This window comes from Odocoileus virginianus, chromosome 18, assembly GCF_023699985.2.
Source record: "Odocoileus virginianus isolate 20LAN1187 ecotype Illinois chromosome 18, Ovbor_1.2, whole genome shotgun sequence".
NCBI classification, from domain to species: domain Eukaryota; kingdom Metazoa; phylum Chordata; class Mammalia; order Artiodactyla; family Cervidae; genus Odocoileus; species Odocoileus virginianus.
This window is the reverse complement of record NC_069691.1, coordinates 17688091-17712290: the sequence shown is the minus strand read 5'-3', so window position 1 is coordinate 17712290 and position 24200 is coordinate 17688091. Positions and strand designations below refer to the sequence as shown.

Below are 24200 nucleotides of genomic sequence, written 5' to 3'. Positions count from 1 at the left end.
ACATATTAAGTGGTTTATGTATCATTCACTCCCACTTTAGTATGAATTAGTTTACTCAGTTCCTGCTCTTCTTACAAAAAGGTTAGATTTATGGACTGTAGTGTGAGTGGAGAAAGGAAATAAAAAGGATGACAGGAGATTTCCCTGGTGGTCCTGTTAAGGTTCCTTGCTTCTGATGCAGAGGGCATGAGTTTGATCCCTGGCTGCGGAACTATAACCCCATATGCCACACACACACACAAAAGGACTGTGGGGTAATTATTAACATGAGACACTGTTTTGGGGAAGATCCTCAGTTGCTTTGGGTGTGATGGAGAATGACAAAGTTAGGGGAAGCTGAGCAAGTTTCCAAATCCAGATTTTCTATTTCGAAATTCGTTCTATAACTTCCTTAAACTTGACACTGACAATATAGTCAAAATGTTCACTGGATAACTGCAGCTCTTCCAACTCCCAGCTAACACCATAGAACCCCTGATGTGATTTTAAGGTCTAAGCTATTTGCATATTCTTTGTGAGTCTCACTTTGGGAGGGCTCAGAAATTTGTTAAATAAGTCAAGCTTCAGTTGGTTTAGTAGAATACTGTTTTCAGTGGGTTTCTTTTTGGATGAATAGAAAATACATTACATTATTTATTTATGTGAATTAATGTAATATAATACATTAATTTAATTCTACACAAGCAGAGATTGGAACTACTTTAGCAATATACATTTCAGATATCTTGAAAAACTCTCCCTTCCACAGCTATATTTTGCATTTCACTCAGAAAATTTATATAAATTATACATGTGTGTATATATATATACACACACATATAAACAGATGCTTCAGAGGCGAGTCTGTGGTGGGGTGTAAGGGGTTGTGGGGTAGGTAAGGTGCTACATGATGGGAAACAGGATAAATGACCCCATTCCTTAAAACTGGGTTGGCCAAAAAATTTGTGTTCTTTCCGTAACATCTTACAGAACAACCGGAACGAAATTTTTGGCTAACCCAATATATACAACTTAGGGTTTTTTCCTTACTACTCTGAATCTAAGACAACTTGGGAAATCTGCTTTAACCTGGGTGAAAAGCAAAAACAAAAACAAAAACACGTTGTCTCATATAATAGGCTTGTGTCTTTGGAAGGTGTGTTAGTGAGGGCTGGGGATGCGGACTCCTCTCACCTTAGAGGATGTGTGAAGAAGCAGTTAATTTTCTACAGGGAGAATGTACTGCAGATGTCCTAGAAATATACCAGGCTGATGGGAACACTCTCCACAGGGAGCCTGGTCCTCAGCGTTGTGGGAAGTAAACCACTTTCCCTCACCCACCTTCCCACCTCCCCACACTCCTTCCAATTCATACAACTGGAGTGCCTCTGCTTTTGGTAGCTTGGTTAAGAACTCTGGTAGCAGCTTCTAAAAGCAGCTCCCAATGATGCCCGACTCCCGCTGCTCTTACCCTCCAAAGTTCCCTCGCCTGGAGTGTGGGCTGGACCTAAATGACCCATTTCTAACTAGAAACTTTTCTAATCTACTAATCTAAGCAAGATTACATTACAAAAAGACTCTAGCTCTATCGCCTTACTCTCTCTTGCTTATTCTCAAGCCATCCATGTTGTGAACTGCTCTTCTGAGAAACCAATATAGCAAGGAATTCAAGGGGATCTCTTGCCAACAGCTAGTGAGGACTTAAGGCCCTTAGCTATCCAAAAGTCTACAAGCAATAAATGCTGGAGAGGGTGTGGAGAAAAGGGAACCCTCTTACACTGTTGGTGGGAATGCAAATTAGTACAGCCACTATGGAAAACAGTGTGGAGATTCCTTAAAAAGCTGGAAATAGATCTGCCATATGACCCAGCAATACCACTTCTAGGCATACACACTGAGGAAACCAGATCCGAAAGAGACACGTGCACCCCAATGTTCATCGCAGCACTGTTTATAATAGCCAGGTCATGGAAGCAACCTAGATGCCCATCAGCAGACGAATGGATGAGGAAGCTGTGGTACATATACACCATGGAATATTACTCAGCCATCAAAAAGAATTCATTCAAATCAGTTCTAATGAGATGGGTGAAACTGGAACCCATTATACAGAGCGAAGTAAGCCAGAAAGATAAAGACCATTACAGTATACTAACACATATATATGGAATTTAGAAAGATGGTAACGATAACCTTATATGCAAAAAAAGAAAAAAGAGACTCAGATGTATAGAACAGACTTGTGGACTCTGTGGGAGAAGGCGAGGGTGGGATGTTTCAAGAGAACAGCATCGAAACATGTATATCTAGGGTGAAACAGATCACCAGCCCAGGTTGGATGCATGAGACAAGTGCTCAGGCCTGGTGCACTGGGAAGACCCAGAGGGATGGGGTGGAGAGGGAGGTGGGAGGGGGGACCGGGATGGGGAATACATGTAAATCCATGGCTAATTCATTTCAATGTATGACAAAAACCACTGCAATGTTGTAAAGTAATTAGCCTCCAACAAATAAAAATAAATGGAAGAAAAAAAAAAAAAAGGCCCTTAGCTTAACAAACCAAGAGGAACTGAATACTGTTGTCAACTACAAATTGATACGTGCCAAGATGGTCGCTGACCAACCAATTGAACAACAAAGGCATCCGCCAATCTGCCTCTGTGGAGACTAAACCCTGCACTGCTGAAGCTGGTGACCTTCAACGCCCCCTGGGGGAGTTCAGAGTGGAGTAGGGCACTCTGTGCTCCAGGCAATTTGGTGGGACAGGTCTTTAGATAGATGTTTTAGGAAGAGATTTTATGATCCCAATCTCCTTGTATCTAGAAAAGCACGAAATCCCTTCATGGTGACATCAGGTTTAGCAACAAACTTTTTGTAAAATGAATGCTCAATGGTATTCAACTCCCCCTTCACCAAAACTTTAATATATATATATATATGACTTCCTCCCACTGCTGCTTTGGAGCAGTCTCTCAGAGGTAACTGAGGTGCTGCCTCCTGGGCTGAAGTCCTCATTTTGCCCCAAATAAAACTGAACTCATAGCTCACAAGTTGTACATCGTTTTTTCAGTGGACACTGTCAACAACCTCATGAGTGAGCTCAGAAGTGAATTCTCCTCTTGCTGACCCCTGGGGTGATCCCAACCTTGACTAACATCTTGACCATGGCCGTTTGAGAGCCCTGAGTCCGAGGCACTCAGCTAAAACACATCTGGATAAAACACAGAAGCTGTGAGATAACAACTGTCTGTTGTTTCAGGCTGCAAAGTTTCAGTTAAGTAACAACAAGTAACTAATACGAGTATGTACATTTTTTAAAAGTATGTTATGTATTCACTGATATTTAAACACGGGGTTCCTTTAAAAATACTTTACCTTGTAACATTTCTGTCTCTTAACTGTATCTCAGGGTTATTATTGCCTCTCTGTGGGATATAATGTTCAAGCTGGTTTTAGAAAAGGGAGAGGAACAAGAGATCAAATTGCCAATATCCGCTGGATCATTGAAAAAGCAAGAGAGTTCCAGAAAAACATCTACTTCTGCTTTATTGACTATGCCAAAGCCTTCAATTGTGTGGATCACAATAAACTGTGGAAAATTCTGAAAGAGATGGGAATATCAGACCACCTGACCTGCCTCTTGAGAAACCTGTATGCAGGTCAGGAAGCAACAGTTAGAACTGGACATGGAACAACAGACTGGTTCCAAATAGGGAAAGGAGTGCATCAAGGCTGTATATTGTCACCCTGCTTATTTAACTTATATGTAGAGTACATCATGAGAAATGCTGGGCTGGAAGAAGCACAAGCTGGAATCAAGATTGCCGGGAGAAATATCAATAACCTCAGATATGCAGATGACACCACCCTTATGGCAGAGAGTGAAGAGGAACTAAAAAGCCTCTTGATGAAAGTGAAAGAGGAGAGTAAAAAGTTGGCTTAAAGCTTAACATTCAGAAAACTAAGATCATGGCATCTGGTCCCATCACCTCATGGGAAATAGATGGGGAGACAGTGGAAACAGTGTCAGACTTTATTTTTTGGGGCTCCAAAATCACTGCAGATGGTGATTGCAGTCATGAAATCAACAGATGCTTACTCCTTGGAAGGAAAGTTATGACCAACCTAGATAGCATATTAAAAAGCAGAGACATTACTTTGCAACAAAGGTCCGTCTAGTCAAGGCTATGGTTTTTCCCATGGTCATGTATGGATATGAGAGTTGGACTGTGAATAAAGCTGAGCGCCGAAAAATTGATGCTTTTGAACTGTGGTGTTGGAGAAGACTCTTGAGAGTCCCTTGGACTGCAAGGAGATCCAACCAGTCCATCCTAAAGGAGATCAGTCCTGGGTGTTCATTGGAAAGACTGATGCTGAAGTTGAAACTCCAGTACTTTGGCCACATGATGTGAAGTGCTGACTCATTTGAAAAGACTCTGATGCGGGGGAGGGATTGGGGGCAGGAGGAGGAGGGGATGACAGAGGATGAGATGGCTGGATGGTATCACCAACTCGATGGCCATGAGTTTGAGTCAACTCTGGGAGTTGGTGATGGACACGGAGGCCTGGCGTGCTGCAATTCATGGGGTCGCAGAGAGCCGGACATGACTGAGCGATTGAACTGAACTGATGGGATATAACGTCATGACTACCTAGAGAAAATAATCTTAATAGCAAAGTAGACTTCATGGAGCCCATCCAATTACTAACTACAGAACTTTGAGCATTTAAAAATGTACAAATAATTTTTCTTCAGCTCTCATTTTGATTCTGTTCACTGAATTAATCAATGTTTCTCAAAGAGGCTGTGACAGGTCAAATAAAAGTGAAGAAGAATGCTAAAAAGTACCTACCACAAACACCTTCCTTTTCCTTAGGAACATAAAAGTTTTAATGAAAGTTTCCCCCCAATAAAACAAACATTTCAATGATATTTGGCTTTGTGAGAGACTTAAAATTTAAGTTTAAAGATACCACTTTGATGCCAAATCTGGGTTATATTTTTTAAAAGGTCATGAGGCAGGACTGTCATGTGGAGAGCTAACATGAACCAACCTGCATATTCTTTTGAGAGGCAAAGGGAACACATTTTTTCCAGGCTTTGCAAATAGTTTCCTCAAACAAATCTGCCAACTGACAAAAATTCATACACATATAAGAAAATTTCCAAGTTTTGCTGTTGCTGAAACTGAATTTTTTTCTTTTGGTTTGAGGCAGAACCTTTATTAGCTCCCTACTCATTAAAAAAAAAAAAAGCCAATGAATAAATCAATACTATCGTTTAGAATGCCTGATGATTTTAATATTGGCAGATGTCTTGGTTCATGTTGAAGAAAATATTGGAATTGGAGGAAACAGCAGGTCTACTAAGAAATAAATTGTTCAGATGCCCCCAACAACTTCTAGAAACATATCCCTGCTTTGGGTACTTCGTGAGGGAGAAGGCTTGTCTGGGTTTTGGAGGTGGGAGAACTAGCAAGATCTCAGGTGACTGCAGGAAAAAGTTGCACATGTGTCTTTCCATAGATCAACTCAGCTGTGGGCCATTTTGGTGTCTTTAGGAGGCTGGGGTTTGCCTCCAAGGAGGCAAGGAGGTAGTCATTCCTCCAAGGAGAGGTAGTCATTTCTCCTCTTTGTCTCTTAGCACCAAGAATTGTGCCTGGCATATGGTAGGGGCTCAAAAATCCTGGTTAGGTGATTGCATCAACTTTACTCAGGGTGAGAAGCACTGCTTAAGTGGCAAGGTTTTCAAAGGACAGGTAGCCTGCTCTATGACAGAGGGTGAGGAAAGAGGAGGGGAAGCGTTCTCGCTCCCACGCTCCCACCAGGATAGGTCCACAAGGGGCTGTGCCTGCTCCCAGGCCGTTTGGAGGGTTGAGTAACAGTTGTTGTTATGAACTTCACTTCTCCCTGACCTAGAAACAGAAAGAGGCAGTGCTTTGACAGCTGCTGGCTTGGGATACACAAGGTTTTCATGCTAGAGTTGGTTTCATTTCAACTCAACTTTGGAAGAAGACATTAGAGAGCATGCCACAGAAGATGGATCCCTCTCTGGGCTCTTGTGCCCAGAGCCTAAATTAATCTAATGTTGTAAGTCACTCATGCTTCAATTTAGAAAAGGATGTTCTAAAGTCCAGAAGGGAGAGGATATATGCATACGTATGCCTTTTCATTTTGCTTACAGTAGAAACTAACACAACACTGTAAAGCAACTGTACGCCAATAAAAATTAATTTTTAAAAAGCATGTTCCTTTGTTAAATAAATAAATAAAAATAAAAAATGTAATTCCAGGAAAAGATGAGAAAAGGTCTTTGAGATGGTCTTCTTATTAAATATATAATTATTAGCCTAGGCATGGAAATCTCTTAAAAATAATTAAAATGAGCCAGTAAGTTGAGGAACTCAACTTCACTCAACTTTTATCTTCACTAAACTGTAATATTTATATTTTCACGTGGAACTCAGTTTACATGGTTCTTAGTTTACATTTTGAAGGTTGTCAAACAAAGAACATTACAGAGGTGAGGTGGAATAGCACAGTTTTGAAAGCTTTATAACCCTTCTGGATTTTAGGCCAGTGGAAAAATGAAATTCATTTTTTAATTATAAAAGGTACATGACATGTGACTGCTAAGCCCTAGTTTTTAAAAAAATTACCTTCTTACACTGTCAAAACTCAGCCGTTCCCTACTCACTGTTCTATTTTACTTTGTGCTGTGGGACCAGCCTGAACTGCCCTCACCTAAAACCCCAGGGCATTCTGGCTTCTGCAGAGAGAGGCCAAGGGCAGACTGTCTGAGGCCTTAAAACCACAGGACATCACTACTGGAGAAGTGGCCAAACACTTCACGGGAGGAGTGGCTCCATAAAGTGCACAGGAAAGTGAGAACAAAGAATGAAAAACCGAACAGTAGAGAAGATTCCTCCCTCCCCCAAATGGCAAAAGAAATAAGATGGAACAATTCCCCGAAGGACGGCTCATCAGAAGACAAACCACTTCAAAGAGCTAATTTTAAAATAATAATTTAAAAAACTAACAGAAGTAGGGAAATCAAAGAAAGAAGGCTTTTTGAATTTTAGGAAGCTGCTTCTAATCTAGGCTAACTATTCATCATCATCATCATCAAAAGCAGCCCCAGATTCACTGTCCTTTCATCACTCTTTCTCTGCTCCCACCAACCTTACCTTCCCACCCCCTATAAAAACAGGATGCTTCATGAACCCTCCTGCTGAAATCTATGTAAAGGATCACTGGGGGGAAAAGAAACGACATTCATGCCAAGTGAATGAACAGAGCAGGATTTTTTGTTCGGACAGTTGTTTACAGGCAGTAACACTAAAGCATGATGGGCTCAAAGTGAATGAGTATAAACTACAGACTAAACGGGGCTTCCCTGCTGGTTCAGTGGTAAAAAAAAATCCACCTGCCAAGGCAGGAGACACACATTCAATCCCTGATCCGGGAAGACTGCACATGTCTCGCGGCAATTAAGTCCACGCACCACAACTGCTGTGCCTGAACTCCAGAGTCTGTGAGCTGCAACCGCTGAAGCCTGCACGCCCGAGCGCCCGAGCGCCGTGACGAGAGAAGCCACTGCAACGCGGAGCGCTGCAACCAGAGTGGCCCCCACTTGCTGCAACTAGAGAAAAGCCTGCTCAGCACAGCAGTGAAGACCAAGCACAGCCATAAATAAATACGTTATATAAGAAAAAGATAGTGAGAGGTTGTGACCTATGCAATCAATGACATCAGTGTACACAGAACCTCCTTAGCACTATTTCATTACTGGTGATGGACCCACATTCTTTTATTTTTATATTTGAAGTGGGGAGGGGAGGATGTGTAAGTATGTATAATGAACAGTACAACCCCCAAATGAGATTCTACTCTCTCTATACCACAGGGTATATTTCCACAGCCTCCTATCCAGCCTATCTTTAAACAAAGCGCCAGATTTCTAAGGTATGACTTATGATGAAAGAAGCTGACGGGGTAAGAGAAAACTCTTTGCAAAAAGTGCCAACAGTGATGTCGTGGACACTGGAATAGTTTCCCAGTCTTTCTTGGCCCTATGCTTCAAGGGCAAAAAACAAAATGCCTATTTTCCTTTAACAAATCATGACTCCATCTGCTTTGAAATGGAAAAGATACCTAGGTGGGTCTCAATCTAGAAAGTGAGTAAATTCTGCCCTCAAGTGGCTAAATGTTGTACTGCAAAGAGACCGTGGCAAAACCTGACAAGGTTGCTAAGTAACCTTAGGTAATCAGTTCCCTCGGGGCGTTTTCATTCTTCTAAAAAGGACGACTGAAGTTTAGACCAAAGCATCAGAAAAGTGGGGATTGTGCTCCTGATTTATTATTGAGACCAACTTGCCAGAGAAAAGTGTGGGGATTTAATTATCTGGATAATTTTGGCACCAGGAATTCACTCAATTCAAATGATTAGATTTTGCCTGGGCTGTCACCACTACTTCTTTAAGAAAGGGTTTGTTTACAATAAGCTTCATGTTCCACAAACAACTCCCTTCTAAGTCTAGAAAAATCAAGGATTTAGTTTTGGGGCTGTCTTCCAGCTAAAATAGGGTTAGACATTCCTTTAAAGGGTGAAGGGCTTCCCTGGCGGCTCAGATAATAATCTGCCTGCACTGTGATATACCAGGGTTTGATCCCTGGGTTGGGAAGATCCCTTGGAGAAGGGAATGTCAAACCACTCCAGTAGTCTTGCCTGGAGAATTCCATGGACAGAGAAGCCTGGTGGGCTACAGTCCATGGGGTTGCTAAGAGTCGCACATAACTAAGTGATGAACACTTTCACTTCACTTTTAAAGGGTGAAAAGTAGGAATTTATACAATAAATATATTTGCACATGTGTGAAAGTTTATATGAGGTTCTTCATTGTAACATCATTTATAATGCTAAAAGATCAACAGCAGCTTAAGATTCTCATTAGTCTGGGGTTAAATGAATCGTGATACACCTATATGATGAGATTTAGTGCAGGCATTAAAAAAAGCACAAGGTCATTCTCTATTCATATGGAAGTACTCTCCACAATATAGTGTTCAGTGAGAAATCAAAGTGTGAAGATTATGTTATACTTGCATTCTGAGAGGAAAAATGCAGGGTTGTACTGGCTTGGACATACATAGCTTATTTCTGGAAGGATAAACAAGAAACTGATTTTTAAAATGGCTGTTTCCAATTGCCAAAAATAGGATTGAGCTGTGAAATGTACATAATTTTCACCTGTTTTGTTCACTAGTATTTCTCCAGTGTCTAGAAAAGGACCTGGAACATTGAAGGCATTCGATAATTTTTGTGGAAAAAATGAATAAAATCAAATATATATACATATATATACACACACACAGATACACACACACATAGACTATTGCCAAGGAGGGGAATTGTACAGCTGGAGGTCAAGCGTGGTAGAGAGAATTTTCATTGTGCTTTCATGTACTTTTAAAATACTGAACTATTAGAATAGGTTGCCTATTCCAAAGTAAAATTCAAACAACTAAAGAAACAAATAAGGATGGGGAGTTATTATTTGGAATAGTTATTTAAGTAAGGCATTGTTTTGATGGTGATTTAGATAGGGTCAATCACATTATAACACTATGAATCATTGATTAGCAATAACCTTGGAATACTTACAGCATCTGAGGAGCATTATACCATAAAAAAAATTGTCCTCACAGGGAGAGGTTTTCTGGGCGTTGCAGATTCCTTACAGACAAGTACTTGCTCTTTGCCAAAGCCGTCTACCTGGGATCCAGGCACATGCTTTCAAGGTCAGTAGGATTAAGTCGCAAGGCGCCCTCCCTCAGTTTCCAGTGACTTGATTCACTGGGGGCCTTTGGATGGCTCCAAGGAGTAGAAGAATTCATTAAGAGTGACCATGAAACGGAGGGAGGAGAGGCTTTGATTCTCAAAGAAGGGTGTTACTCCTGGATGGGAGTCTCCAGGTAGGGCTGGACACCTGCATTTCTATAAAGCTCGACAAACTAACTCTGAGGCACACTACCCTTCTGGCCCCCCCCCCGCCCAAGACTGAAAAGATCCACTCCGGACAGAGACACAGCTGCGCTCAGATTGGACAAAATGAAGCTCCTCTCAAGGATGCCATCCATTCTCCATGCCCTGACTCCTTCTAAACACCTCAGCCAGAATCACTTCTCGTTTATTCCTTTCCTTAGAAACGCTATTCACTAAATTTTAACTCAAGTTCGTCATTCAAGACCAGCTTGTACATTGATCCTACACCATTCTATTTTTGCCCCATAGGATGCAAGCCTGGCAGTGTTCCTCAGAATGCCACTGTGATTCATGAGGCACCTCCCTATTAGACCAGAGAGCAGGCGAGCTTTGAGAAGACAGACTTCTCGTCCGAGAATATTCAGCTAAAAAGGAGGCGGCCTGAAAACAGCTAATTATCCATCAAAGAAATCATGTTCTAACTGATATGCTTGTTCTCAGCAAGCACAGTCCTCCACAGTGAGTCTGATAATTGGATAAAAAGACCTCAGAGGCTCTTGGGGGCTGGGATGAGAGATGAAAACACACTTTATGTGGATTTCTCTAATGTAATCACCAGTTACAGGGACGGCAAGGAACTTAACAAGCTCATTACAACCTCAGCGCCTGTGATCTCCCCACAAACTCCCGTAACAGCCAGAGGATAAAACTCCCTTAAAGCCCTCGCGGGGCCTTGGCCTCAGGCCGCAGAAGGCAGGATGAAAACCTGCCTCCATCAGCAGGCAGCTGGCATCTCCCGTTACCAGCTGCTGGGCCACATGGAAAATAAGCCAGGAGTCGGTTCAGATGTGTTCTTGGCCTAACAACCAGTATTTTCTTAATCTGGGCATGGAGAAAAGAATGCCAAACTCAGAGTTGGATAATCCTGTTTATCAACCTAATTTTTCCAGCTGTTCTGCTCTGCTTTCAGAATGACTGTCCTTTTTGTGATTTTTGAAAAAGCTCTGGTGAGGGTCTGCTTTGGGACAGGCTTGTCTGACCCACAGAGGCTGCCCACGGCATTGCGGAAGCCCCAGCCCCTGGTCTAGGAGATGTTGGCCATTCCTGGAGTGGGTACTTTTGGCTCTAGAAGTTCATCTCTTCCTCAGAGCAAGTGTTTGTTGTATGCGTGATCGACCTTCCTTGGTTCATGGGGATGCTTCCACAGCCTGGCCCAGTTCTTCTATAACTGGTCTATCAATAGATTATTTCTCAAAGCAATCTGCATTAGGGAGGGGAGGCAGGGCAGCAGCCACAGAGAATACAGCATGAATGGTGGTGCCCACAGTGGGCAACACTGCGACCCTGATTGAGGGTACCTGGAGGGGCAGGGCTGTTAAACGAGGCACTTAAAGAGGTCGGAGGACAGGGAGGCCGAGGGCAGGAAGGCAGCTCAGTCTATCCCAGACCAATTTTATTTGAGGCTCCACGGCAGCTACTCCTTTAAGAGAGTAAAGGACCTGAGTTCTATTCATATGGTATTAAGCAGAAACCCTAACCAGCTGAGAATCCTGTAAAATGTGACTCTAGCCACAACTCACACTTCAGGCCAGACACCTGCCATGTGTCCATGTAATAGCTCCCCCTACTCAAGGGAGCTCTGAAGTTCATGCAAAAGGTACACAAATTGGAAAGCTGAATCCTGGCTTTGTCACTGTAGGCATTCCTTGCTTGGTCCAATACATATATTCTCCACCAGTGTCTGGTAGATCAAATTTTTATGTCATGCCATATTTCAAATTTATGATGTGAATCCACTATCAAACAAAGAATTATTCCAAAATTGATCTGCTTGGTAAAATTTAATTTTCATTTATTTGATTTCCTTAAAGGGATACAAAAAACAACTAGAATTACAGACATGGAAACAGCAAGATCAACAGGAAAAGCTATCCTACCTACCATACTCTTAGATAAGATTCAGAGAAACAGAAATTGCCATCCCTACTGAAATAATTTTGGAAAATTCTTAAAGAGACAAGAATACCAGACCACTTTACCTGCCTCCTAAGAAACCTGTATGCAGGTCAGGAAACAACAGTTAGAACCTTACATTGAACCTTACATGGAACAACTGACTGGTTCAAAATCAGGAAAGGAGTATGACAAGGCTGTATACTGTCACCTTGCTTATTTAACTTATATGTAGAGTACTTCATGTGAAATGCCAGGTGGATAAATCACAAGCTAGAATCAAGATTGCCAGGAGGAATATCAAGAACCTCATATATGCAGATGACACCATCCTAACAGCAGAAAGCGAAGAGGAACTAAAGAGCCTCTTGATGAGGTGAAAGAGGAGAGAGAAAAAAACTGGCTTAAAGCTCAACATTCAAAAAACTGAGATCATGGCATCCGGTCTCATCACTTCATGGCAAATAGAAGAGAAAAAAGTGGAAGCAGTGACCGATTTTATTTTCATGGGCTCCAAAATTACAGTGGATGGTGACTGCAGCCATGAGATTAAATAACGCTTGCTCCTTTGGAAGAAAAGCTATGACAAACCTAGACAGCATATTTAAAAGTAGAGACATCACTTTGCTGACAAAGGTCCGTATAGTCAAAGCTATGGTTTTTCCAGTAGTCATGTATGAATGTGAGAGCTGGACTATAAAGAAGGCCAAGTGTCAAAGAATTGATGTTTTTGAATTGTGGTGTTGGAGAAGACTCTTGAGAGTCCCTTGGACTGCAAGGACATCCAACCAGTCAATCCTAAAGGAAATCAACCCTGAGTATTCACTGAATGGACTGATGCTGAAGCTGAAGTTCTATTACTTTGGCCACCTGATGCAAAGAGCTGACTCACTGGAAAAGACGCTGATGCTGGAGAAGATTGAAGGCAAAAGTAGAAGAGGGTGGCAGAGATGGTTGGACAGCATCACCAACACAATGGACATGAATTTGAGCAAACTCAGGGAGATAGCAAAAGACAGGGAAGCCTGATGTGCTGCAGTCCATGGGGTCACAGAGTCAGACACGACTTAGCAACTTTTTGACCACCACAAACAACTGAAATAATAGCCTTGGGAAAGCTAAGACTTTAGACCACACCTGCTATTGATATCATAACGTAAAGAAGTTTAGAGACCTTTGTTTGAAAGGAGACTTTGATTTAAAGCGGAGGGGACAGAAAAGTCATGAGGTTACAGTTTCAGCAAAAATGAGAAGATGAGGTCACCAAGGGTAAACTGTGTCAGCTTCCCAGTTTCACTTGGGGTTCAGATATGACTTGAGTCTCTCATTTCTGTTTTGCGAAATGGGAGTGGTGATGGAAGAAAGGGAAGAATTATTCTAGGATGGGGTTACTGTCAAGACCAACCTAATCAAAACCACTACAAAGCATATGTAGACTAGAGAAGAAACACTAAAAATTTAACAACGGCATGAGAAATTCAGACAAGATACTCTCTCAGTTCTTTAACATTTTCACATAGTAAGATTCTGAGCCAAGTTTACCATAAATGCTCCTTCCTTAAACAAGATATAAAAGATGGTGGTGTGGGAGCTAAAAGAAGACCAAAGCTAAAGAGAAGTATTGTGTTCTATAACTCCTGAACAGAGACCTGGTTTTTAATGGGGTGGCTTTGGCATTTCCACAGTGCACAGAACAGCTAAAGAATATTCACTTTGCACCCGTGGGTCTGTTTCTCATGATGCCAAGTTGGGTCCATAGTAATCCGCTCAGACTTGTCCTCCTCGGCACTCCTACATTTCTGAATCAGTAGGTGCACTAATGCATTCTGAGTCCTGCTGTGATGTAATTAAGGATAATGTTTGCAGCAAGGAGTACAGAGAGTTGTAAATGTCTCCCATGGGTGATTAAATGCTGAGGGGAAGTCGAACACAATGAATACAATTCATTTGGTGCAAGTTTATTCCAATGCCAGGAGCATTCTGTTTTCCAGTTATAGGATAGGTTTCTAAAAAGATACACACAGCATCTATAGCAAACATTTTCATGTCCTCATCTCCCTCTAGGGAATGGAGAACAGAAAACTACTGCACCCCAGGAATGTTTATTTATCTAGGAGAGAGACTTGGGAATCAGAACTCTTTTACACTGCGGGCATGACTGCTAACTGACAGAACTTTGGAAACAATCGATGGTGTAAATAAAACTGAAGCTATATACTACTGTGACCCAATAATTTCACTTCTAGGCACATTGCTTAGGGAAGTTTTCATATACGTGCACAGAGACACAAAGACAAAAATTCTCACTGCACAGTGTTTTAAGAGCCCAACACTGACAAAAAAATCAATACAAAAATAGGAAATAGATAAAAATATGGCCACTTTACAGAAAGGAACACTATTTAGTAGTTTAAAAGAATGACAAAACAAAAACACAGAAAACACACAAAACTCCGAAATGTCATTTCTAGTGGAGAAAATGTGTTTAATGTAATATTCTTCTCTTCATTAAAAAAATCTTCTCAAAATAAAAGTACATGAGCAGCAATACTTTTGGCAGATGGATGCTGACAAGCTCCCTCTGAGACCCCATATGAAGGACCTCCAAGAAACAGAAGCAACCTAACCTTTTGGACCTTTACTGTCTTAGCTCCATGCTATCCAATATGGTAGCCACTAGCCACATGTAGCTACTTGAATTTGAATTCAAATTAATTAAAGTTAAATAAAATGATAATTTTAGTTCCTATACTGCAGTAGGTACATGTCAAATGCTGAAGAACCACATGTGGCTAGTGGCTACCATATTGAACATGTCTATCAGCACACATATAGAACATGTCTATCATTCCTCTAAATTCTATTGACAGAGCAGATCTTGAGCTAAAAACCTGTCTTTCAGACAACTTGAACTCTTTTAGTCATTGCTCTTTCCCCAATCTGTCCTTCTGCCCATAGGAAAACCAAGGTAATGACTTAGGAGGATTTTTTGGTTTGTTTCTAGAAGGAATATGTCCACTATAATTCTATATTTCAATTATGACTTAAGTAACTTTTCTTGTGGGAAAAAAAAGAAACTGAGATAAATCATCTTTAGAAAGCGATCCAGCCATTATCTATAATTTTGTAAGCATCTTATTTCATTCCCCCAAAACTTAGCAAGTAGGAAAATAGGTCAAAGAAAGATGAAAGTGTTACCAAACAAGACTCAAAATTTTAGTTCAATGGATTTCCAAGAGACTTTATTTCTTACCTGTACACAGTATGAGGGACATATACTTCTCGGATTGGAAATTCCAGTATCTCTTTGTGTGGGCGTCCCCGGTTCTCAGGAAAGGGCCTCACTGGCAGCATTTCAGGAGTCAGACAGCAATTGATGGTCTCTGGAGCCAGAGCTATCTCCAGTCTGAGCAAGCCTAAATTTGGGAAGAAAACAGGCCTGTCTTAGCAAAGACGTCATATACAAAGGATCAAGAAAGACTGCTATACTATATTTCTTTTATGAAAATGAGGATAAGTTGTACAAGTATGAGAATTTTGGAATGCTCAGATAATTTCCTATAGTTTGAGAAAAAGCATGTCATGACGATTTTTGAGATTTGGCTTCTAGAACTTAAAAAAGCAAGAAATTGTAAAAATAAGTAAGAACATTAGAGGATCTTTAAAGTCCCTTCTAGAACTACCATACCATAAGTGCATAGTTCAGTAATTTCTCTTCATCACGAGCACTAGAAATTGGTGATTTTCACAGTGGGTTCCCTGGTATCCCCAGGGAGCTGCAGAAGTGCCTCCGGGGCTGTCAGGGTGAGAATAAGGAGGGTGCAGCCTCACCTTCCACCAAAGCATTTCACTGCTTTCTTATGCTAAGGGTTCCATACAATATGATAAAAGAGGCTTCTCTGTTCACACAATTATCTGATTTTCAGAGTGAGCAATCAAATATAAAGCATGATGTTTATTTACAGAAACATCCCTTTAATAAAACAGAAAGCATTAACAGATTTGCCCCCAGAACTATACCTTAATGCCTAATGCAAAATCCTATATTTCACTAACAGAAAAACTGCAGCATTACATGAACGAAGCGCCTAGTCCCAGATAGCTTTGGCATAGCAGAGAGGATAAGGACAAGCCATTCACACCTGGAATTGACTTGACTCTTCTCTGTAGGGATGAAGATCTTTTGTAGTCAGCTAAAAACTTGAATAAGTCTTCATCACTGAGGCGATCTCCCTCCTGCCAAGAGAGAAGTCAGGCTTAGTGTAGATGCATCACAGACTCCTGGGGTTGGGACCAAGGATTTCTCAGAAAATTTTTATTTTTAAGTTTTATTCTAACATGTCTTTCATAGATAGCAGAAAACTCTGAAATCATTAGTCATCCTCTTGTCAAATATTATTTCTCTACAGCTCCCAACTCACTCGGGCTCTTCAGTCGTCCTGGGGACCGGTCTTTGACTGCATTTCTGAGGACCACTGGGGATCTAGACCAAAAACTCCTCCCCATATAACTCAACCCACTGATACTTGTTTACTCCCTGGAACAAAACAGAATTAGTTTATATCTTTCTTCAAAGATCTGAAGATGGAGAGAGCATCTTTCTATCTTTTTCCTCATGTTTTTCATATATCAAATAGCCTCATATTTTTCACCTTTGTTTTGGCTAAGAAAGCTAACCATAAACACTACCCTCCATGTGCCTGCACGGGACAGGCATGCCGCCAAGGGATATATGTGCCCAAGTTCCGATCCTTACAGCAGCCCAGTGAGAAAGGTAGGTAGGTAGGTGTGTCCTGTTCCTAAGCACAGATGAGAAAACTCTGACTTAGTTATGTCAAGTACCTTGCCCCCCAAGGCAACACAATTGTGAATATTCCCCCAATAGCGATCCTTTCAGTTCCCTGTGAGCTCTATCATGAGGCATGGCATACAGAAACCTCAGTGTTTCTTCTGCATTTCAGTTAACATAACCCCTTGTTTACATAACCCCTTGACATGTCCTATGAGAACTGCTTGCGCTTCGGAACATTTTTCAAAACAGAGTCAAACTAAGTATAAGTCAAGTTGTGTTTTGGGTACTAAAATACATATCAAGTAAAATTTACCATTTTTGAGTGCAAACAATCTCCAGAATACTTGGAGTCTGCAAAACTGAAACTCTATCCCTATTAAACAACTTCCCATTTCCCCCTTCCTGTAGCCCCTAGTCACCCTATTCTGCTTTCTGTCATTCCACTTTCTATCTCTATGAATTTGATGACACTAGGAAGTTCTTCATTCTTTAAGCAGTCTCAAAAGTTTCTGAGCTAACAAAGAACACCATCTATAATGGTCATACTCAGTGAGGAAGTAGGCATGTGGAGAAAGCCCGCACTTGGGAAAAGGGGTGAGACGGACAACTTCCGGGCCAAGAAACCCTGAACCAAAAGGGAAATGGATATTTTAGTCAGACTGTTTTCATAGCCTAATAAATGAATTGACCGTGACAGTTCAAATGAGATAGTTTGTATTAATGGGAACCAATCTTTCTCTTAATTAAAACAGCTAACTTTTGTTTGGCACTTGCTATATCCCAGGCACTCTGGGAAGCACTTTACATGTCTCATCTCCTCTCAACCCCCAACAGCCACAAGAAGCAAGTGCCGTCAGCCCTGTCTTACAGATGATTAGTGAGGATGACTAACTCGTCCTCTTAGTCACTATATGTACTACTGCTTTGGGCTCCTGCCCTCATGCCATTATGGAGAGACCATTCCAGACACATTGTAACATGAAGGGATACCTGCTTGAAAAAGCTGGTAACGGTTAAAGTCCTGAAGTTGGATCCAACCCCATTTTCCTCCAAGGAGAAGGCTCTTTCAGAAAGTCTTCGAGATTGGGACAAAGTTCTTCGCTCACCCGCAGAGGCTTTCCCTTTAAGGAAAACACTTGTCATTCAAAAGTTTGCCTTCCTGTTTGAATACAGAACAGTTATTAATTTTACCATATCTAAAGTGTGTTGACACTCATTGATTGACAACACTGAACAATGGCCATTCTTGCTTTGAATAACGGTTTCCCTCTCCTTGTCCTGGTTCTTAGACCCTACCCCCCACCTCCTCTGTGCAGCCCCTAATCTTCCTCTGATCATAGTGAGAGCCCAGGAGCTACTGCAGTGCCCTCCCAGGTGGAGATCAGGGTAGCTAGAGTCCAGAACTGCAGCCAGAACAGGGTCTGGCTAAATAATAAGCTTTATTTAGTCAACAGTGTTTAGTTCTGTTTTATTTTTATATTTACATTCCTTTGGGAGAGGTGTGTACTCCAATGCCCCTGAAGGCATTTGGGATTGTGACCCAAACACACTACTTAAGCCTAAGAACATTCTGGATCTGAGCCTTCTTCTGCTCTTGCTGTGTGGACCAGGCAGCAGAAATGAGTTTCTGCCTTGGCTGACCTGCCTAACGGTAATTAGAATGGAGTCACACCCAAATCTGAACTCTTTGACAGTCTGCTTGATTATTTTTCACTCACTTTGGAGATTTAGGTGGAGATCGTGTTGCTTTCACACTCCAAAACTCAGGGGTTCTGTTGTGAATGGTTAAAGTGCTTAGAACTGTAACGGTCCAACCCTGTCTTTGAACATTCTCTTACCCTTAATTCTTGTCATGATGCTGAATTGGAGCTTCCTGCTACCACTGAGCCCCCTAAACTTGCCACACTGCTCAAGATAACACACAGCATCTTTGGTTGCTTCTTAAGAATCAGTCTCTGTAGTCAGGTTAATTTCTCCTTGCTTGGAAATGACTGAGGATCCAGCAAGCTCTGTGCCTTAACTATCTAGTTGAAAGGTGTCCTTTTCTATGCAGAACTCTTTTGAATAAGGCTACCTTGGTCTACATAGAAAGTGGCATTAAAAAAAAAAAAACTATATATATTGTCATGTGAAGATCAGGATGGATGAAAATGGAGCTTGTTTTTGAAATAACCCAGGAGTTTTGACTGGTAATTATGCATCGATAACTCCAGGACAGCAGCAATACAATACCTTTTCCTCCACTCCTCTGCTAAAGGCAACATTTCAGAAGTGGCAGCACTAAGGGGATGCATGAGAAATGTCCCAAGAAATGTGAGTGGAGACATAAATATTTGCTAGATACAAAGACATTTTAAAAAACAGGAACTCTGCCATAGGTGAGGGGAGATATGCTTGAGAACTCTGTAACCCTTTTCAATAGTTCCAAACCCAAACTGTTGAGGAAGCTCATAATTCAGATGAATGAAATGTAATGAAAAAGAGAAATATGCTAAATGAATCAGAACAGTAACTAAATACTATTTTGGCAACCACTTTTTTTCATTGCTCTTGGCCAAACAAACTTTAAGGAACTAAAATTTTATTGAAAAAAACGAGTTTTGTTTTTAGAAGCCCTTTCTCTTATATTTAGGAGCCAATTACAATACCTTTGTTTAACACACTATAGACTATATTATTATATTTTCTTGTTATTTTCAACAATTTTCTTTTAAGAAGTAAATTAGCTTTTTAAAGCATCTAACTGTATAGAAAATTCCAACCAAAAATCTTACTATATTTCAACTCCACAAAGTTATGATAATCGTCTTGGGGATCACTGCCCAATCAAGCATTTGTATTCCAGTTCTAATTGTGTTTCACCCTATTCACTTGCTTCTCCCTACCCACTCCCCCACCTTACTGCACCCCTACTCCCACCAATCAGCAGCTGATCTCAGGGCTTGTACACTGGGGGGCCCTGCCCTTCACACACAGTTGAAAAGCTTACCAACCATGGACTCCACATCGGTTACCTCCCTGTCCAGGGTAGAGACATTGAAGAAACTTGCTAAGCTTATGGGAGCCCAAGCAAAGGGCATCCGGTATTTCCCCAAACGCTGGCAGAAGGATTCAGCTTGAAGTTTTAGTTTTTCAATCTTTTCTTTACTCTAGCAGAAAATGGAAAGAGACAGCAGAAACAAACCATAAGACATTAGCACCAGGTCAACTGCCTCTGCCATGGATCAGACAGCCATCTCCAAAATGCCCAGTGTACTGATTAAAAAGAGTGAATAGGCAGAAAAGTAACACAACTGAGGCCAGAAGTGCAACTGATGAGGAAACAATAACAGAAAAGGGGGGATCTAAAGAAAGTTAAAGGCTGCATTAATTATTAAATACATCTTCAGCTAAAAAAACAAAAAACTCCCCAAAGACTTGGGCTTGTTACACTAGCTAATCAATAAATACCTCTTTGAGGGGTTAGCTGCATTGGATTCATATAAGAGAATTTTGGGATGAAAAGTTCTGTACATCACCTCTCTTAAGCCCTTAAGAGAGCCTTGTTTTCCAAAGATGCCTTGGAAGATTCCAGAGACATCTAAAAGGGTTTCTTACAACTTCCTTATTAGGTTGACAACACCTTTAAAGTATTCATTCTAATTTCAGATTTTAAAAAAAGTATCGAGTTCAATAAATCTTAGCTTGAATCTTACTTATGACTCTGCAGTAGGATTGAAAGTGAAAAAAAAAGTGAAATTGTTAGTGACTCAGTCATGTCTGACTCTTTGCAACCCCATGAACTATAACCTGGCAGGCTCTTCTGTTCATGGGATTCTCCAGGCAAGAATACTGGAATGGGTAGCCATTCCTTTTCCCAGGGGATCTTCCTGCCCCAGGGACTGAATCTGGGTCTGCTGCATTGCAGATAGATTCTTTACTGTCTGAGCAGGGATGCTGTCAAGCAAGTCTTATTTCCCAAAAGGCCATATTTTAAAAACTATATTAGAAACTTTTGGAAATGGGTACTGAGAAGAGATGTTGTACTAATAAATTTCTGATGTATGGCAGTCTCAAGATAATTTTTAAATATTCATACCAGAAAGGGCAATGGCCCATGCCGTAATAAGGCTAAGAGAGTCAGGCAGTGCACAGTTTCGGGGTGTCCATGGCCCTCTCAACCAACTGAGTTGGGGCCTCAGAACCAAGGCAACGGGAAGTGTCTTTGCTCTAGTCAAGTTCTGTAACTAGACATTGGTGTGTCCATCATCACATGTCGACTTTGTTGAGTGTAATAATTTATTTCTTTAAAAAGTTATCATCATTGATCATTTTCCCTTCCTTATTTTGTTTTAATATAATTGACTAGTGCTTCATATAGGGACACATTATGGACTAAACTCCATTAACTATTTTGTGGAAGACTTTTGAAAGATATATGCTTATTCTAAAATGCTACCAATTAGCAACAGTCAAAATAGCATACCTTTCCGCCATCACTTTCTTTGATAACCATGTAGGGTTCTGCACAGTCTCCAATCTCTCCCTGCTGAAGAACTTTTTCAATCTGCCACAAAAATAATATTGAAACAAAGTTCATGAATTAATCCATACAATGGAATCCATGCAACCATCAAAATAGTGCTTTATGACAGTATCTAATGACATCAAAAGATGTCCACAATATATGTTTTTGATTTAAAACATTAGTACGAAGAGTATTATACAGTTTTATAAAAAAGAAAATCATAAAGGCATATAAAAGGGATTAGATTAGATACACAGCAAATGTTAACAGTAGTTATCTTTGTATGGTGGGATTATGTACTATATTTTCTTCCTATTGCTTATGTGTATTCTCTGTTTTTAAACAATAAACATGTATTATGCCTACAATAAAAAATGCAATAAAAGTTATTTTATAATGCAAAACCCATAAGACACATGTAGGAAGTGAATAGCTCATTTTCTTTATTATTGCTTACAATGTAAAAAAGAGATATGACCTCTGTAAAAGTCAGGTTGGGAACTAAAACCTTCCACAAAATGAATAAATGAACAGAATAAATTATCTGTAATCATTTCCTTTGTATTTCCTATTAGGGCTGCTTCTCTGGATTTAACAGACTTGGAGAGGAACTCGAAAGCAGGAGGATGGTGCAGCTTTTCACTTTGCTAACTGGCTGGTAACATGAATGGATGCTACTACCGTCAAGCATTTTCTTGCAACTACCTTAAGATGGCCACAAATCTGGGCACCATGTTTGAAAGAAAGAAAAGCAGAAATTTAAAATTGCCTAATTCTCTGCTCAAGAAAATTTAACTTAGATGTGCAAGTAAAACCAAGTGGGTTTAGTCCCATTTGTCTGTATCTTTAGTTGAGACAATCCTTGATGAAGAAACTTAGGTCAATATATCCTAAAAGGCACACATTCTTAACAGGCATTGTCAGTTAGGTACAAAGTATTTAAACCAGAAATATCCTGTTTGATGGAGGGGTGTTTCGTGGAGTTTTAAAGGAAGCAGCATGGGGCTTCTCAGTGAACATCTGTGTCAAGAAGACTGCAAGCAAGAAGGGGCTTCTCAGTGAACATCTGTGTCAGGAAGACTGCAAGCAAGAAGTCTCTCTTCTCAAAGAAGAACATAAAATCCCCTTCCCATTGCCATAGCCTGAAGACAAGGCTGATCCTCCTGAGAGATGTGCCAGGCTGAGACGACGGACATTTAACACGTGAGGTAAAGGCTGACCCGTGTTCCTACTAGTCAGCGATCATTCACCTATCATTCAAATAAATATTTGCTGAGCCCCTTCTACAGGGTAATTGTTAGGGAGACAAGGTGGTGAACATGATAGACCTGAGCCCTATTCTCCTGAAGTTCATGGTCAGGAGCTTATAAAGAAAATTAGAAAGAAAGAAGTTAATTTTTCCACACAGTCAAGGAATTAAAATGCGGTCTTTAAAATGAACTTTGAACAGAGATAAAGAATCTTTTAACTAGGACACCGAAGCAAAAGAACTGGAATGCTATGACTTCATAGTGTGGCACAAGAGAGGGGTCTCTAGAATTTGGAAGCAGGAGAATCCACATTTGACCAGACCAGCAGACAATATTCCCTTCACCGAGTTGGGCAAGGCTAACTCCAGGTACTTCATGAGTCAAAGCCGCAGGCTGCTAGGACAGGTTACTATATGGTCCTTCATGATTGATGTGTAAAAGAGATGCATGAGTCCGCATTACCATGGCAGGTAGGCGATGGGACATATCAGAACTGCCTGGGGATTTACTGGAGGTAAAGAGGCTACCCTCAGCCCTATTTAGAGGGAAAGAAGCAACAACCCTGGTTTACTGTAAAGAAAAACAAATCAGAAGAAAACCAGAGACTCTTATTGGACAGATTTAAATTTCTTAACTTCTACCCAGACAATTTAGAGAATGCTTATCACTGCCAAATGAATACATTTATGCATTGGAAAATTTTGGAATACATTTAGTAAGTAATAGTCACTCACAGGTAACCACTGATATATAGCATACTACCTACCAGGGGTTAGCCAAAATAAAGTCATCCACTGAGAAGTGGAGTTGGAAGTAAAATTTGGATCTATAGAACTAGTGTTGGCTTCTTTGATTTCTCAGGCTGGAGAGAATTTACAAATTAACTCCAAGTTGAAAGGCTGCTAGAATGCACTTTAAGCTAATTTTCCTGTATGTCTAAGTAATACTGCAATGAAAAGTATACATATTAAATTTAATAACAACATATGTGTCTTTTCAGCAACAGAATTTTAACTGTAGTTTCCAAAAACTTACACAAGTTCCCTTCAAACTATAATGACCTTCAGAATCTTTGCATAATGCTGTAAAGGGAGTAAGAAGGGAAATATATCTGTCACTTAAGTGACTTCCATATCACCTGAACTTTTTGGAATCTGTATGCTACTCCCATGGGATCAAGGAGGAATCAATGAGATTATGTACACAAAACACTGCTAACTAGAAAATGTCCCAAACCTAGAATGCTGCGTGTACATGAAATCAAAACATCTGAACTTTTTTTAAATTTGAGGGTAAAAAGTCAGTGAGATGAATTATTTGGCTTAAGCTAGGTAAAATACTCAATGTTTGCCATTTACTTCTAACCAGCCATTTTGGAGTGTAGAGAAAGTCTCTGGTTTTCTTACATTGGTAAAGAGTACAACCTAGAATAAAAGGTCCTTCCACTTAGAACTGCCTACAATGGTGATAAAAAAAATAGAGAGTGAAACCTGGAAACTAAAACCCACATCTCAAACTGTCAGAGCCTAGATATGTGCAGACATTTAACTCTGGGTCTTTAGAAAACCATGAACGTAATTAGGAGACTCTATCCAAGATTTTCTCCACAGCAGCCTCCCAGAGCTGGATAGCCAATGGGATTTTCCTTGTTAGGAGGAAGGGTGCTCATCCATACCAGGCTTTATTCTGTAGTCACATCTACTCATTGAGGGAGGTGTTATTATCTGCACTTAA

The 24200-nt window shown here is 40.6% G+C and overlaps 1 protein-coding gene and 1 long non-coding RNA gene across 7 annotated transcripts in view; one reads left to right on the top strand and one right to left on the bottom strand.

The window, feature by feature from the left end:
• Nucleotides 1–24200, bottom strand: part of DOCK8 (dedicator of cytokinesis 8) — a 221716-nt gene that overhangs the window by 96189 nt on the left and 101327 nt on the right. For all 5 annotated transcript variants that reach the window (XM_070480398.1, XM_070480394.1, XM_070480396.1 and 2 more), the window contains 5 exons: nucleotides 21175–21255; nucleotides 19699–19858; nucleotides 17700–17830; nucleotides 16060–16153; nucleotides 15171–15333 (listed from right to left, as the gene is read on the bottom strand). In XM_070480398.1, coding sequence (XP_070336499.1) covers nucleotides 15171–15333; nucleotides 16060–16153; nucleotides 17700–17830; nucleotides 19699–19858; nucleotides 21175–21255 — 629 coding nt within the window. The remainder of the gene's footprint in view (nucleotides 1–15170; nucleotides 15334–16059; nucleotides 16154–17699; nucleotides 17831–19698; nucleotides 19859–21174; nucleotides 21256–24200) is intronic.
• Nucleotides 22751–24200, top strand: part of LOC139039494 (uncharacterized) — a 44676-nt gene continuing 43226 nt past the window's right edge. For both annotated transcript variants that reach the window (XR_011492792.1, XR_011492791.1), the window contains exon 1: nucleotides 22751–22834. This is a non-coding gene — a long non-coding RNA (uncharacterized lncRNA). The remainder of the gene's footprint in view (nucleotides 22835–24200) is intronic.